The 17,859-nt window shown below is 41.0% G+C and overlaps 1 protein-coding gene across 1 annotated transcript in view; it reads right to left on the reverse strand.

Moving 5' to 3' along the window:
• Positions 1-17,859, reverse strand: part of elovl2 (ELOVL fatty acid elongase 2) — a 312,772-nt gene that overhangs the window by 37,964 nt on the left and 256,949 nt on the right. Inside the window, exon 8 of the mRNA XM_079806636.1 lies at positions 10,315-10,378. Coding sequence (XP_079662762.1) covers positions 10,315-10,378 — 64 coding nt within the window. The remainder of the gene's footprint in view (positions 1-10,314; positions 10,379-17,859) is intronic.

Raw genomic sequence — 17,859 nt, forward strand, 5'->3', positions numbered from 1 at the left:
ATTTTCTTTCCAGGTTCGGTTGAAACACGCCCCCATAATCACAGCCCAATGGAGTAGTATCAGACTCATATTCTGACTAGAATTGAGTATGCCGACATCAGGCTAGAGATAATGTGCAGTTTGCCTTGCTTTGTCAGTGCTTATGCTTTAAATTAGTTTGTTTCTATAAGCTACAATAAGACTAAATAAGAATTATTAATATTCTGGAATAGCTTCAGTAAATGCGTTAATAATGTATGTTCTCGCTTCCATAATTTAAAAGAATAATCGGATATGATGACATTGCAGTAATTATAACAGTGAAAGCTAGAGTAAAGTTTTATTCTTATAATAGTTATTTTTATTTAGGGATTATAATTTTTCCACATGAATCCACTTTGAAAGTGTATGTGGCTGTGATAGCAGCAAATCACAACACTGTGGATGATAGATTGGTGGGAAAGCACAATCTCATTATTAGATTCCTCATCCCCTCATGGGATCTCTAAAGGAGATCCGTTTGAGCCTTTACAGTCAGTGAAGCTTAGTGTCTCCTCCATGAAGACTGCCCTCCTCACTACACTCACCTCTGTCAAGAGGTTGGGGATCTACAAACCCTCTCTGCTAACAAGACGTGCCTAGAGTTCAGACCGTCAGACACTCAAATGGAGACCTCGGCCCGGATATGTGCCTAAGGGTCGCACTACTCCTTTCAAGGATCAAATGGTAACCTTGAAACCAGTTTCATCTCAAATTCTGGGTACCAACAAATTAATTTAGATGACTGGTAGGGTGTAGAGCCTGCATTCAACACCTTTCCCCTCTCTGATTCGATAACATGCATTAAAGTTTGCCTTGAGTGGTGAACACTGCACCACCCTTCTTCACCACTAAGCGCATTGCGGTTGATGAGTTCAATGGAGGAACTCATTACCAGACCCATTAGCAGGGCATGCCACTTTCTGTGTTTCGACGGCAGTCTCTTCCCTAGTAGGTGGAGCACACCACAGAGACTTCCCTATGTAGTACTTCCCATCAGTAAGTCCATACGATGTTTTTCCACCTTAACCTCCCTCTTGGGTGTGATGTTGTCTCAGTAGTTTTCCTTTCTCAAAAGAGGTGAAAAGGAGAACGCTTCCTAAACTTAACAACCAGGTATGCTCAGCTGTTAAAACGTAACGGTTTAGAGATTCATAGAAAAGGCTATGTACAGCTGAGGAGACCTCTTCCAATTGTAATGGTAAGTTTCCTTGAGGCGAAGGAGACGTGATGCCATGCTTGGTAGTTGGAAGGTTGCGAGGAGGTGAAGTGCACTTGTTACTTGAAGTGCACTTGTAGTGTACACTTGTCAGCATTTGCACCACCATGAACTCGTGACACCCCAGAGGAAAAAAAATATTGCTCAGTGGTTGCTTTTCCTAAGCTCAAGAGTCTTAGTTGTGATTCTCAAATCGCTCATTTTAGTATCAACCGCATTTCAGATGTTTCTCCTAAAATTTCTTAGACACAAATGAGACATGAGAAATATTTGAGAGAAAATGAGTCAAAACTGTTGTTGTTTTGCATTGAAAATTGTCTTGTACAACCCATTTTGCATACATGTAAGCATAGGTCATGGTTTCCTCTATCAAATCATTGTGCAACAAAACACGGTTTACTTCATTAAACAACTTTATTACAAATATGAAAATGCATGTACTGTGTTTTATTGAAATGGTGTGGATGAATAAACTGAAGCTACCCAGAGTGAAGGGAAAAAAGTGATCTCTTTCACATGTCAAATGTTTCTCTAGATATAAATGAGGTTACATTTAAAGGATTAGTTTACTTCAAAATGAAAATTTCCTGAAAATGTACTAACCCCATGCCATCCAAAATGTTAATGTCTTTCTTTCTTCAGTAGAAAAGAAAAAAATGTTTTTAAGGAAAACATTTCAGGATTTTTCTTCACACAATGGACTTCAATGGCAGCCAAAATGTTGAAGGTCCAAATCAATGCCGTTTCAAAGGGCTTCCAAGGGCTTCAGAGGGCTCTGCACAATCCCAGCTGAGGAATAGGGTCTTATCTAGCAAAACCATTGGCCATTTTCTAAAATAAAAATGTATATACTTTTTAACCTAAATTGCTCATCTTACTCTGCTCTGCGACACACCACGGATTGCGCAATCGCATCGGAAAGATTACGCTAGACCAGGGGTGGGCAACTCCAGTCCTCGAGGGCCACTGTCCTGCAGAGTTTAGCTCCAACCCTGATAAAACTCACCTGCCTGTAGCCTTCTAGTAATCCAGGAGACACTGATTAGCTGGTTCAGGTGTGTTTGATTAGGGTTGGAGTTAAACTCCGCAGGACAGTGGCCCTCGAGGACTGGAGTTGCCCATGCCTGCGCTAGACGTAGGTAGCAGTACCGCCCCCCATGTTTACAAAGCGCTTGTGCGAAGACTAATACAAACATCTTTTAGCAACAAAAGATTAAACAACGATGTCAAACTATTTTGAAGTTGGAGATGGAGGTTTTTTTTTTGTAAAGGGTGTTTGTATTAGTCTTGGCACGTTCGCTTTGGGCGGTACTTCCGTCTATGTCTAGCATGACCTTTCCGACGTGATTGCGCAATCCGTGGCACGTAGCAGAGCAGCGCAAGATGAGCCATTTAGGATAAAAGGTATTGATAAGTTTTTATGTACATCTCAGCATTAACCCTTTAGTTAATCACCCACATTATCCTCATTATTTTAATCCACTTCATATGAATATAACTGTGGCCTCTTTTCCTTTGTCTTCGCTCTCTCTCTCTCTCTCTTTTTAAGTTAAGCATACTCTCCACATATGTTTCTCATATAAGGAGGCTCTACTCGGTCTCATGGAAAAAGGGTCCCGAGTTTCTCTATTCTTTGCATTGAAGGGAACTGTAGGACCTCAGTGTTGTACTGGTGGAAATAATGATTACCAGATGTGTTCTATACATTACATTGATATCACGTGGCTCACGTTCTCATGCCATGAGATGTATATATGATGTAATCGTTCTCTCATTGGTTAAATCCATTCTACCCTTCTTTTCCTTTTCATATATATTCGAACTCCTTTGTCTAATAAATTGAAGAATTTCCTTCCCTCAGATCTGAGTCTGTATTCTTTGCAACTACCAAGGAAGATAGAGAAAGGCACGGGATGGGACAAATTGGCAAATCTGTCAGGTATATAAATGTTTATTTGTTCTTGAAAATTACAGATGGTTTTGCTAGATAAGACCCTATTCTTTAGCTGGGATTGTGCAGAGCCTCTGAAGCCCTTTGAAACTGCATTGATTTGGACCTTCAACATTTTGGTTGCCATTGAAACCCATTATGTGAAGAGAAATCCTAGAATATTTTCCTCAAAAACGTCATTTATTTTCGACTGAAGAAAGAAAGACACGAACATCTTGGATGGGATGGGGGTAAGTATATTATCAGGACATTTTCATTTTAAAGTGAACTAATCCTTTAACATCAAATTGAAACTTTTATTAAAATATTTCCTAATATTTAACTATATTATTTCTATTAAATTCTGTTGCATTTTTTTTCTGTTACCATTGTGAAGCTGCTTTGAAACAATCTGCATTGTAAAAAGTGTTATATAAATAAAGGTGACTATGACTTAAGTCTCCTGATTCTCACACTTATATCCTAAGACAAAAAAAATCTAACACTCTCACAATGGTCTCCTTTAAAGTTTTAGAAGAGATCTCTACAACATCAGACACTGTGCTCAGATTTTTCTTCTAAACTAATGACTCCGGGGGTCTCATATTTATCTCCTCATAAGCTTCAGAAGGGATCTCAGTAACATCACACACTATGCTCAGATCTTTTTCCTTGTCTTCTCTCTCTAAAATTTAGAAGAGAACAAATCAAATGTCTCGGTAAGAAGATTTTTATTATATAATATTTATTAATAATCCAAATGGTCAAGGATTGAGTTGTAAGTCTTTAATGTAACTTTCGGCAAAGAAAACTCCAGGGTTATTGTTCCCGTAGTAAGACTTCTGTAAGTCAGTTTTTAAAATCAAGCATTTTGCATTAGTTCAGGCAGGCCACGTAGTCAAGCTCTGCTATCAGCTGACTTCAGCTGATTGGTAAAATTCAAACCACACCCATATCAGCTGATTCGATTACTATGCACTCAATTGGCAACTCTCAAACTGCACGCCTTACTTAAGCACAGCTTAAGTTCAGTCAGCCTGCTTGGCTGCTTCCACTCTACGCTGCTTTGCAATCAAGATAAGGGAATCTCATCTGTCTTTCCTATATCAATATGTGTTTGTGTGGTCTGCTTTATCAATTCATCATGAAGTACCCATACACAAGACTCTTTAAAGTAAAATTGGCTTTAAACAGAGGTTTGCTCATTTGAGTGAATTGGCTAATGATTCGATCTTCCAATGTGAGCATTATAATTTAAAATGCAAACAATGTATTCACTATTTACATACGAAGTACGTGAGCAGCTGCTGTCAGGAGTTTGGTTTGATTCCTCTTGTTTTCCTTCTCTCTGTACTGCACGTATGCTTTCTCACAGCTATTTGCTATCTTAATAAGCGGTCGCGCTCTGATTTTTCTTCGTAAAAAAGAAGGACGGTTCCCTGCGCCCCTGCATTGATTATCATGGGCTGAATGACATCACTATTAAGAACCGGTATCCTTTACCACTGATGTCATCAGCCTTCGAGATCCTGCAGGGGGCAAGGATTTACACAAAGTTAGATCTCCGTAACGCGTACCACTTGGTGCGCATTAAGGAGGTGGACGAGTGGAAGATAGCGAGCGTTTAATACCCCGTTAGGGCACTTTGAATACTGCGTCCTTCCGTTCAGGCTGGTAAACGCCCAGCCGTTTTTCAAGCACTCGTGAGCGATGTGTTGAAAGACATGCTCAACATTTTTGTCTTTGTGTACCTGGATGACATCCTCATTTTCTCTCCATCTCTCCAGGTACACACCCAACACGTTCGTCGCGTATTACAGCGATTATTAGATAATTGTCTCTATGTCAAGGCCGAGAATGTCCAGTCAGTTACCTTCCGTGTCTGCTAAGGGCATAAGCATGAACCCCTCCAATGTTCAGGCTGTCACTGATTGGCCCGTTCCGGAGTCTTGCTCTGCACTTCAGCAGTTTTTGGGGTTTGCAAACTTTTATCGTTGCTTCATTCGTAATTTCAGTCAGGTTGCCATTCCCCTGACTCCTCTTACGTCTGCTAAGTCCCATTTTTTCTGGTCCGAGGATCTGCTCCCATTCTGATTTCACCTGATCCGGAGAGCCAATTTATCATTGAAGTTGATGCGTCTGACGTCGGGGTGGGTGCTGTGCTTTCCCAGCGCTTCGCCCTTGATCATAAGGTTCACCCGTGTGCTTTTTTTCGCGCCGGCTCTTGTATGCAGAACGCAACAATGATGTGGGTAATCGGGAACTCCTAGCCATTCGGCTGACCTTAGAGGAGAGGCGCCATTGGCTGTAGGGAGCCTCCTCTCCATTTATCGTCTGGACTGATCATCGAAATTTAGAGTATATTCGCTCTGCCAAGAGACTTAACTTTAGGCAGGCACGCTGGGCTCTTTTTTTGGGGCGTTTCAATTTCACGATCTCTTTTAGACCTGGGTCCAAAAACGTTAAGCCAGTTCTCTTCCTCTGAGGGCGGTTCCATCACAGAGTCCATCCTACCGGAGGGATGCGTGGTTGGGTCCGTCACGTGGGGTGGTGAAAGGGGAGCTAACTCACACTGTCGTGCCCCGGGTGTGTCCTGAGGGTAAACTTTATGTCGGCGCAACCGGGGGTAGGGCAGCTGTTTGGCAGCTGTTTGCCAGCGATTCTGGGGGCCTGCCATGGAACGTGAAATACGTTGATTTGTTGCGTCATGTTCTGTCTGTGCACAGCAAAAGTCTGATAATTCGCCTCCCGACGGTCTGCTTCGTCCCCTCTCCATTCCCTCCTGCCCATGGTCCCATATTGCCCTAGACTTCGTTACGGGGCTTCCCCCCTCCTGCGGCAATACTGTGATTCTTACTGTCGTTGACCGTTTTTCTAAGGCGGTTAATTTCGTCCCTCTCCCCAAGCTTCCGTCAGCTAAAGAGACTGCGCGTACGGTCGTGGACCACGTCTTTAGGATTCATGGACTTCCTACTGATGTGGTTTCGGACAGGGGACCCCAGGTTGTCTCTCACTTTTGGAGGGAATTCTGCCGACAGATTGGGGCTACTGCCAGTCTGTCATCAGGGTTTCACCCACAGACCAATGGCCAAGCTGAGTGTGCTAATCAGGACCTTAGTCCTGCTTTGCTGCTTGGAAGCTCATAACCCCTCCTCCTGGTGCAAGCAATTGACCGGGGCAGAATATGCTCATAATTCGTTGCCGTCGTCGTCCACTGGCCTATCCCCATTTTCCTGTTGCTTGGGCTACCAGCCGCCTCTGTTTTCCTCTCAGGAAAACAGAGGCGGGAAACACCTGCTGTCAGGAAAACACCTGCTGTTCAGCGCTGTCGTCGCACTTGGAGAAGAGTGAGATCGGTTCTTTGTCAGACAAGGGAACGCACCCGTCGTGCCGCAAACCGTTGTCGGTCTAAAGCACCTAGGTATGTGTGTGGTCAAAGAGTTTGGCTCTCCACACATAATTTACCCCTTCAGACGTCTGCTTGGAAATTGGGTCCCCGTTTCATTGGGCCCTATGCCATCACTAAAGTTATCAGTCCGGTGGCAGTACGGCTCAGGTTGCCACATTCCCTTAAGCGCGTCCATCCTGTTTTCCATGTCTCAAGCATTAAGCCTGCGGTTTGCTCTCGTTCCTCTCCCTCTCCTCCTCCTGCTCTTCTCGCTAACTCCCCTGTCTTTAGGGTTAAGAGGCTGCTTGATGTCCGACCCCGGGGTCGGGGCCATCAGTATCTTGTTGATTGGGAGGGATACGGTCCGGAGGTTATCGAGGACTTCCTCCGCTCCCGTGAGTCTTCCTCGGGGGCGCCAGGGGGCGCCCATTGGGGAGGGGGTACTGTCAGGAGTTTGGTTTGATTCCTCTTGTTTTCCTTCTCTCTGTACTGCACGTATGCTTTCTCACACCTGTTCCTCCTTTGCCCTGATCATCTTGCTATTCTCTTCTCTTTGTTGGGTTATTGTTTGGTCATGCATGTCTGATAATTACGCCTTGTCATTGTCCCGCTCGTCTAGTTCTGTTTCGCCGTGTGTGTGTGGCAGACGAGGATTTCACCCGGTAGTCTTCTGTCTACAAGTCTGCTCTTCTGCACCGCCGTGTCTGCCAAGTGATGTGAGAGTTCGCCGTTTCCTGGGTGCACTCTCTGACAGCAGCTTCCTGAACCAGGCATCCCGCCTGTTTGATGTCTGGTCCCTTTAAGTTACCTTCTCCTGATCTGCGTCCACCTAGACGGCCGGTTACCGGCAGACAGCCTAATTTGTCCTTTACCTGCTGTTCAAATAAAGACTGTAACCTGCATTTGCTTTTGGGTCCTTTCTCCATTGTGACAGCTGCATTTTCAGCAGAATTATATCAGGGCATATACTATTTCATAACTATGGGAGGAACAGTGATTATGATAATGTCAGATACTTTATCGTCAGCTTCCTGATCATATGCTGCCTGATTTGGAGTTAGCATTGCTTCTTGCATTGCTGCATTATTGAGATGGACTCACTGAAGTTATACTAATGTGACTGACTCGAGAACAATTTCAGATGAGATCTGCACTCCCTACATGACGAAAGGATATCAAGCATCCATATCACAGCTGGCTATATTTCCCTCTCCGTTCATCTTTGAATGTCTTCACGAAGCTCAGCTAAATTATTTTGTATACAGCGATCATATTGGCATGCGAGTTGCTTATCTGTTGTCATTGGCAACTTGCTTGTCGCTGCAAAAATTCCAGCTTTAATCTGTCAAGTCCTCTTTATTTATATAGCACTTATACAGCACAGATTCAAGCATCTTGCGGTGATAAAAAGGAAATATGATTCTTGGTGCCAACGGAATAAATTCTGCTGTGGCACAGCTCTAAAAAGAGCTTGTTATTCAGTTGAGTCAGTTCAGCATTGATTCTGTTCAGGTATCGGACACGCTTGTTCTATCTAGTTGCTATTGAAACATGCTTGTCCTGAAAGCTATAGATGCTATTGGAAACGTGCTTGTTCTTAAATCTATAGTTGCTATTGGAAACACACTTGTTCTTAAAGCTATAGTTGCTATTGGTTCTTAAAGCTATAGTTGCTATTAGAAATGTGCTTGTTCTTAAAGCTATAGTTGCTATTGGAAACACACTTGTTCTTAAAGCTATAGTGGCTATTGGTTCTTAAAGCTTATAGTTGCTGTTGGAAATGTGCTTGTTCTTAAAGCTATAGTTGCTATTGGAAACACACTTGTTCAAGTGATGGTGATGAGACTTATTCTAAACTTAGGAGGAGACAAATATGAGAGCTTCAGAGTCTCTATCTTAGGGGGGAATTGCACAGTGTGATGATGATCATGAGAGCTTGTCTAAATCTTTAGAGACAAATTTGAGAGCTCCAGTGTCTCTAAGGAGAAACATCTGAGCACAGTGTGAGATGTTGTTGATATCTTGTCTGAAACTTTAGACGAGACAGATGTGAGTGATCCAGTATCTCTAGCTAAGGAGAAAAATCTAAGCACAGTGTGTGATGTTGCTGAGATCTTGTCTGAATCTTTAGAGGGGACAAAAGTAAGAGCAGCAGAGTCTCCAGCAAAGGAGAATAATCTGAGCACAGTATATGAAGTTGATGAATTCTCTTATGAAACTTTAAAGGAGACAAATGTCAGATTGTTAGAGTTTTTGTCTCAGGAGACAAATTTGAGAACAACAGTCTCCAGCAAGTTGATGAGATCTCTTGTGATACTTTAAAGTAGACAAATGTGAGAGCAGAGTCTCTAGCAAAGGAGAAAAATCTTAGCACAGTGTGGGATGTTGTTGAGATCTCTTATGAAACTTTAGAGGAGACAAATGTCAGATTGTTAGAGTTTTTGTCTCAGGAGACAAATGTGAGGAGAAACATTTGAGATCTTAGAGATCATTTTTTATTTTTCTTTCCTCTGGGACAGTTATGTTAGTTGTGGCATTTAGTACGCTGCTGTAAACATCCAAGTAGACAAATATTTTTTATACACAGGATAAACAATTTTTTTCTCATTTGTGATTAAATACAGTGCAGCTGGCTCACAGTAACTGTGGAGGGCATTGAAAACCCCAAACAATTTTTATACTATTATTTTTATGGATGTAACGTCATGCCTCTACCGCAGAAAAAGCACCGCAATCGGGAGGACTCAACAGATGCAGAGGATGCCAAGGTGGGTTTGTTGCAATCTATTAACAATAAACTTGCCATTCTCAAACTGCTACATCAGGACATTAAAGGGGATGTCTAATGCTATTTCATGCATTCTGACTTATTTACACTGTTAAAGAGTTGGATTCTCATGCAAAACATGGACAAAGTTTAAAAAAATTTGTTGGACATATGACATATGATATTTCTTTTCTAAATATATTCATTCAGAATTCGTATGAGTTTCGGAAAGTTTTTTTCGAGTATAAACACTAACTTAAGTTACAAAACTGAAATCATAATCAACCACCCAATTGGGTTTTTATAAAAAAAATTATAAAAAAAATGAATCAATAAATTATAATATATATATACATACATACATACATCAATCAATTTATTGAGTAATATTTTTATAAAAATTTTATAAATATATGTATATTTATTTAAAAATTAATCATATATTTATAAAAATGTATCAATAAATTATACTTTAAAAAAAAATATATATATATACAGTATATATATATATATATATATATATATATATATATATATATATATATATATATATATATATATATATATATATATATATATATATATATATATATATATATATATTCATAAAACATTTATTAATGTTTAATGAATCCCTGAATCAGTACATAAATTCACAGATTTATCTAGAATTGTATCTCAAACGTCGTTTAGAAAACTTGTCCTGTCCAAATAGGGCTTAATATGGCTATTATTTGACCTGGTTACGACGCTGTACTGCATTAAACTTACATGAAAATACATGATTAAGTTTCTGTTGCACATGGACATGTTTCATGAATATATAATAATTATTTACTCTGCTACACACCATGTGTCTCCAGATGCAGGTTGTGTATTTTTTCACTAAATTAAAGCAAACTTGAGATAACCATATGGCACTAAACTACATGGTACTATTCACAATGGCACAAGTGAAAACATCAACATAGAAAAGGATTAAAAGTACAAACCTCTTTCTCCAAATAGGCTGTCCACTATAGAATTCAACAGCCTGTCAAATGTGTCAAAGTGGTTCTGAAACACAAGAAAAGAGCAGAAAAACATAAACTAGATTTTCTCCTGAAGCTGTATTGAGAATGCATACTTGTGTCTGCTCAGGTCTCAGTGACCTCCCATTCCCCACTGACCTATGTGCCCGACATAGCAACACATACACAATCAGATTACATAGTATGCTTGCTTTGGGAAAAATGATCCCATATGAATGCAGACAAATCAATAAACATTATACCATAAACCATAAGTCACCTGCTCAGAAGATAATACAATATACAATGGCACTATAGATTTTACACACATGCATAAGTTATGAATGTAGACTATAGCCTACATATTTCAAAAGTCTGAACCCTTATATTATTTTGAACCCCATTCTTTAACCCAAATGCCTAAACAAAAGGTTTTTCCTCTAATAAACAAATATGGTTTTGAATGCATCCTCTGGCTTGTATTTCTCATTAATCAGCAGAAAGAGCTGAAATGAAATGCAAACTCTCTCTGTAATAAAACGACAACAGTGTCCTCTCTCATTTTACAGGTCATTGCTTCTCTCTCTGCCTTTCACTCTCTCTGTTTGGATTTGGTTAAGCGGTCACTCAAATAGTAACTCCGATTTGTTTAGAGAAACCATTTAACAACACCTTGATGATTTTCCATCTCACTTACAAAACCCTGTTATATTTACTGACTAAACACAAGAGAAGTAAAAAATAATGGTAACACTTTACAATAAGGTTCATTAGTTAACAAGTTAACTACATTAACATGAACTAATAATGAACTGCACTTATAAAGCATTTATTTATTTTTGTTAATGTTAATTTCGACATTTACTAATGCATTATTAAAATCTTGTTAGCATTAGTTAATGCACCGTGAACTAACCATGGACAGCTGGATTTTTATTAACTAATATTAACAAAGATTAATTAAAGGGTTAGTTCACCCAAAAATGAAAATTCTGTCATTAATTACTCACCCTCATGTCGTTCGACACCCGTAAGACCTCTGTTCATATTCGGAACACAAATGAAGATATTTTTGTTGAAAGCTGATGGCTGAGAAAGGCTTCAGATAGGCCTCCATTGGCATTCAGTACATTTACACTCCCAAGACCCATAAAAGGCACTTAAAACGTCGTTACAAAGTCCATCTCACCACAGTGACTCTACAATAATTTTACGATGCGACGACAATAGTTTTTGTGCGCAAAAAAAAATCAAAATAACACCTTTATCCAACTTGTTCTTGTCTTCCGTGTGTGCCTCCACGACGCAGGCGCGAGATTATGACGCAGATCCGGTGTTCGGACACATGACCCAGAAGCGATTTGTTTACAAGCAGAGGAAGACGCGCGTATCTAAGCTGTTGAATTCTACATTGATCGTGCTTTAGGTCTCGGCGTAGTTCTCAAAATGGGGTTAAAGTGTGCATTTCATGGATTCCCGAACCCTGGCGCAACGTCATATTCTCGCGCATGTGTCGTGGAGGCACACACGGAAGACAAGAACAAGTTGGATAAAGGTGTTATTTTGATTTTTTTTGCGCACAAAAACTATTGTCGTCGCATCGTAAAATTATTGTAGAGCCACTGTGGTGAGATGGACTTTGTAACAACATTTTAAGTGCCTTTTATGGGTCTTGGGAGTGTATATGTACTGAATGCCAATGGAGGCCTATCTGAAGCCTTTCTCAGCCATCAGCTTTCAACAAAAATATCTTCATTTGTGTTCCGAAGATGAACTGAGGTCTTACGGGTGTCGAACGACATGAGGGTGAGTAATTGATGACAGAATTTTCATTTTTGGGTGAACTAACCCTTTAATGCTGAACAGCGGTGTTGTTCATGGTTAGTTCATGTTAACTAATGACAGTGGAACTAATCAAACAAGAACCAATAACAAGACAGAAGTTATAACAACATAAGACAATGAACCATTGAGAAGATGACACATTCTAAGAAACAACATGGAAGGATCACATGAGGGGCAAGGGAATCACATGACATTGAACCGAAAAAATGTGACTATGACAAATTCCAAAATAAAAGACAAGAAAACATGAACATGAAACCAAACAAAAAAATAGATGTGACAATTACATTATAATTATAATTATAATTGGAAGGCTCACCAAGTGTGCCACGCAAGCCCTAAAAAGTGAAGACAAAGCCCCCCTGGTGGCTGGCTGCAGTATAGATCATAAGCCCTCTCCGTGTAATCAAATGAGCCAAACTAAAAAAAATCCATTTACACTTTAGATCATTTATTTCCACAGATAGTTTCTGTCATTTTAGGTAGTTCTTATCATGTGGTCCTATGTTCAAGTGTTATTTTTTCCAATAAGTTTGGTTTTAGTTAGTTATTTGATGCTATACAAATGGGGTTGTAAAGTCATGATTGACAGCTGTGCTTGTGATGAGTCTGCAGGTGTTTCTCAAACGGAAGGCTGCATCCTACTGAGACTGTGTCCTTCCTAATCCAGTCCTTCAGAGGCTTGCAGGCTAGTGTCCTCCTCAGCAATTACATGCTAGAATGAGCTGGTAATCTCTTAGAAAGTATGCATGGCTCACACATGTTCCCGCCCCCATGGTCACGGCATGAAAAATACTATTGAAACTTAATTTTGGAAAAATACATTGTATTACAATTTTTTATGTGAACTGGTTTCTTATTAATGTAATACAGTGAATGACAGCCATCTGCGATCTCTCAGTGGCTTACATTATTGTCAGTTTAGTGTTAGTGATTAATTTACAGCAAAACAAAAGATAGCATCTATTATATTATTTTTATCTTACATTTAATAATAAACTCAGACAAGCTTAGTACCATCTCGTTTTCCATCAGTTTATTTTTTTGTGATTTTAAATGTGTGCAAAGGATTGTGGGTGGTTTAAGGATACAAAATCACCGGATACATCCGATGCATTCTTCAAAACAGGCCAAATGAAGGACGCAAAACGAAGGCTACCTTCCAAGGATCCTTCACATTGAGTTGGCCTTCAGCAATGTTTTAAAAAAACACCCTGTGGGAGCGGGAGTATAGGCAGAACCTTGATACCGCAGCTCCACCTCATGATCATTAGTGCGCAGACTTTGGCTCTGAATGATGTAATCAGCAACGACTGTTTCTGGGATATTTTAGCTTAATTTTTCTACAGTGGAAGGAAGTAGAGACACTTATTTTTACAGTCTATGGTTTACAATTTTTGGGGAGATAAACACATGAATGGCATACCAATAGTAGTCAATGAACAATAAACTGGGTTAAGTATGTATTTTAACATAAAAATCTGACATACTTCGTCCATTAAATGTCACGCAAATTTAAAGGGTTAGTTCACACAAAATTAAAACTCTGTCATTAATCACCCTCATGTCGTTCTAAACTCGTAAGATCTTCGTTCATCTTCGGAACACATATTAAGATATTTTTTATGAAATCTGAGAGCTCTCTGTACCACCCATCGGCAGCAACTTCATTGCAACCATTGGCTATTGGCCGACGGTATTCACATGAGCACCACGATGCATGCGTGTGATGCTGCCGCAGGAGCTAGCCAATGGTGAGCTGCCGTGCAGCCGTAGAACTCTGAAGCATTGCACTGTATTTACGGGGCACATAATGTCTTGGTTACTTATGTAACCCTCGTTCCTTGAAGGAGGGAATGGAGACGTTACGTCGATGACTGACATAATAGGAATCTCGCTAGAGAGACCAATCTACTTCAAGAGTAACTAAAAGAACCAATGCACATTGGCATGCAAGCTTTGCATCTGATGCTCTGCCCAGCAGCACGGACATAAATATGAAGCAGGTGTATCGTATATTCAGGTTTTCGCCGAGCTGGTGACCCAGCCGCCCAGCGGTGGTACAGCAACTGTGGCGACAGGACATAATATCTCTGTTCCCTCATTCAGGGAATATCAAAAATGGTGAAAAAAAATCAAGGTTTACATACATAACCGAGACGTTCGCATTCAACGTTACGTCGATGACTGACGTAATGGGAATCCCTACCAAAGCGCCACAGATGCTTCCCCTTCCAGCGCCCTGTGTAAGCCTCCTGATCCCTCCACGCCTATTGGGCAGAAGATTGGACAGGGCTCACGTAGAGAATGTCGATCACTGCTGTTCCGCAAAACCCACTCAGTGAGACTATTGGATAACACTGCGAAAGCGTGCCCTTTCCACTGGAATAGGAACTCTGCAGGACCCAGAACCTGCCCTCAGCGAGGTATTATGTGGAATTTACACACATGGACTACCTCACTAGGGCCGTACTACATATGGAATGTCTCTGGGGGGAGGCAAACCTGGCAGAGACGACAGAGCGGACTCTTCCAAGGGAAAGACACAGGCTTCCAATTAGAAGTTAAACTGTGGAAGAATACACATATGACCCCATCGGAGTCTCATCCATATGGAAACCCAGTCTAGCACCAGTTTTCATGAATACATACGAATGTAGGCCTGGCACCAGACGCTCCGCTACGTCCGGCTGCTGAGGGTGATGGAGGAACTCAGTAGGGTTTGCTCATTAGGGAACTCTACTGGAGCAATATAAGCGCATGTGTATGTATACGACAACATGCCATATAGGTGGGACACATTGTAACATGACGATATGACAACTTAAAATGTTAACTGATCTAATAAAAAAAGACCAGATTAAAATATTTTGTCCATCCATCCATCCATCATCTTCCGCTTATCCGGGGTCAGGTCGCGGGGGCAACAGTCTAAGCAGAGACACCCAGACTTCCCTCTCCCTAGCCACTTCCTCCAGCTCTTCCGGGGGGACCCGAGGCATTCCCAGGCCAGCCGGGAGACATAATCCCTCCTAGGTCTTCCCCGGGGCCTCCTCCCGGTGGGACGTGCTTGGAACACCTCCCTGGGAAGGCGTCCTGGAGGCATCCGAAAAAGATGCCCGAGCCACCTCAGCTGGCTCCTCTCGATGTGGAGGAGCAACGGCTCTATTCTGAGCTCCTCCTGAGTGACCAAGCTTCTCACCCTATCTCTAAGGGAGCGCCCAGCCACCCTGCGGAGAAAGCTCATTTTGGCCGCCTGTATCCAGGATCTTGTCCTTTTGGGCATGACCCACAGATCATGACCATAGGTGAGAGTAGGAACGTAGATCGACCGGTAAATCGAGAGCTTTGCCTTACAGCTCAGCTCCTTCTTTACCACGACAGACCGGTACATCGACCGCATTACTGCAGAAGCTGCACCGATCCATCTGTCGATCTCCTGTTCCATCCTTCCCTCACTCATGAACAAGACCCCAAGATACTTGAACTCCTCCACTTGAGGCAGGAACTCTCCACCCACCAAGGGCGGGCAAGCCACCCTTTTCCGACTGAGAACCATGGCCTCGGACTTGGAGGTGCTGATTCTCATCCCAGCCGCTTCACACTCGGCCGCAAACCGTCCCAGTGCACGCTGAAGGTCCTGGATTGAGGAGGCCAACACGACAACATCATCCGCAAAAAGCAGTGATATAATCGTGTGGTTCCCAAACCGGACGCTCTCCAGCCCTTGGCTGCGCCTAGAAATTCTGTCCATAAAAATTATGAACAGAACTGGTGACAAAGGGCAGCCCTGCCGGAGTCCAACATGCACCGGGAACAGGTCTGACTTACTGCCGGCAATGCGGACCAAGCTCCTGCTCTGGTCGTACAGGGACCGAACAGCCCTAAGCAGGGGGTCTCGGACCCCATACTCCCAGAGCACCCTCCACAGGATGCCACGAGGAACACAGTCGAATGCCTTCTCCAAATCCACAAAACACATGTGGATTGGTTGGGCAAACTCCCATGAACCCTCCAGCACCCTGGAGAGGGTATAGAGCTGGTCCAGTGTTCCACGACTGGGACGAAAACCACACTGTTCCTCCTGAATCCGAGGTTCCACTATCGGCCGAATTCTCCTCTCCAGTACCCTGGCATAGACTTTCCCGGGTAGGCTGAGAAGTAATATTGAAATACTGAAATATTTTGTCAATAAAATTATTAAATTTTTCATATAAAATAATGATGAGCCATAGATGAGCCAGAATGCTTCAAATTTCTTGAAATAATAATTTCTAAACATTGAACATTGACTCACAGTCTTTATTCACCTGTTTCTCATGGTTTCTCAAAAAAAAAAAAAAAAAGTAATGAATGTAAATTATATCGCTAACGTCATAGACCAGCATACTGTAGTTCAACGTGGGGCACAATGCAGTATTACAATGTGCACCACCTTTGCAACTGGGATTTAAACCCAAAAAAGCATTGTCTTGTAAGCATTAAATAAATATTTAGACTGCTAAATAACAGATAGAATAATAAAATAATAACAGATTTGTCTTGTTTTAACACTAAACTGAGATGAAAAATTCACTTCAGTAAGAAATATACTTTTGCTATGGTTAAATATATCTTCGATATCTTCCAAAGATTTTTTAATTGTGGTGCATTTTTTCTCTATATATAGTGTTGCTATAAATGTTAAAACCATTTTTGTTACAACTACCCCCATGTTAGGTTGTGAGTTTGATCAGAGTTGGAGCTAAACTCTGCAGGAACGTGGATCTTGAGGGCCAGAGTTTCCCAGCCCTGTTCTAACCCCAACCCCACCCCAAAACATAACCCTCTTTCTGCATTTTTTATTTTAAAAAAAAAACATTATTAAGCCATATGTATGGACAGCTGGATGTTCTCATAATGTAGAGGCAGATACCTGAAACATTTATACATACTATATTATGAGTTCAGTAGTATCAGAGTCATAGTATAGGTCAAACCACTCACAAAAACACATACATACATCCTGCTGCAGTAAAGTCAAATTTTGTTTGCCTTGTGAAAGTTTATTACGCTATATTTGAAAATATATATAAAAAAGATTTGGTTTCCAACATGATGCAATTATGGTTCATATCTTTCATATAGCTAACAGTGAATTAAATAACCGTTAAATGAATTGATTCTGTGGAAATTTCAAGCAGACTGTAGCATGTTGTATGCAATATGAGTGTTATGTAAATTGTGTTTTAACTATACTATTAATTATTACGTGTTATATGCAATATTTTCATGAAGTGACACTCTATTATGTAAGTACTTTAAATACATTATATTTATTCCCTTATTTGAATGATAAAGAAGCACTTCACATACAGCTCATTGGAGTTATCAGCAGCTGTCACAGTAATATATGGATAGCATGTGGAGTTTTCCGGGTCATTTGGATTGGTCCAAGGTTACCCTGACATCAAACCTTTGTAGCATGGCTTTCTCAGCAGAGAGTGAGTGGTTACAGTGTATAGAATTTAAATGCCACAGCATGAGCAAAGAGAACAGTACTTGTGAGAAGAGGTTATTTCTGATATAGAAACTGCATTAAAAAAAAAATCACTACACTGAAAAATGTGCAGTTGTTAACGTATTATTATCTCGTACTGGTGTTTTTCCTTTACTTGAATAAAACCAAACAATTAGTTAATG

Source organism: Gobio gobio (genome assembly GCF_949357685.1).
Source record: "Gobio gobio genome assembly, chromosome: 23".
NCBI classification, from domain to species: Eukaryota; Metazoa; Chordata; class Actinopteri; order Cypriniformes; family Gobionidae; genus Gobio; species Gobio gobio.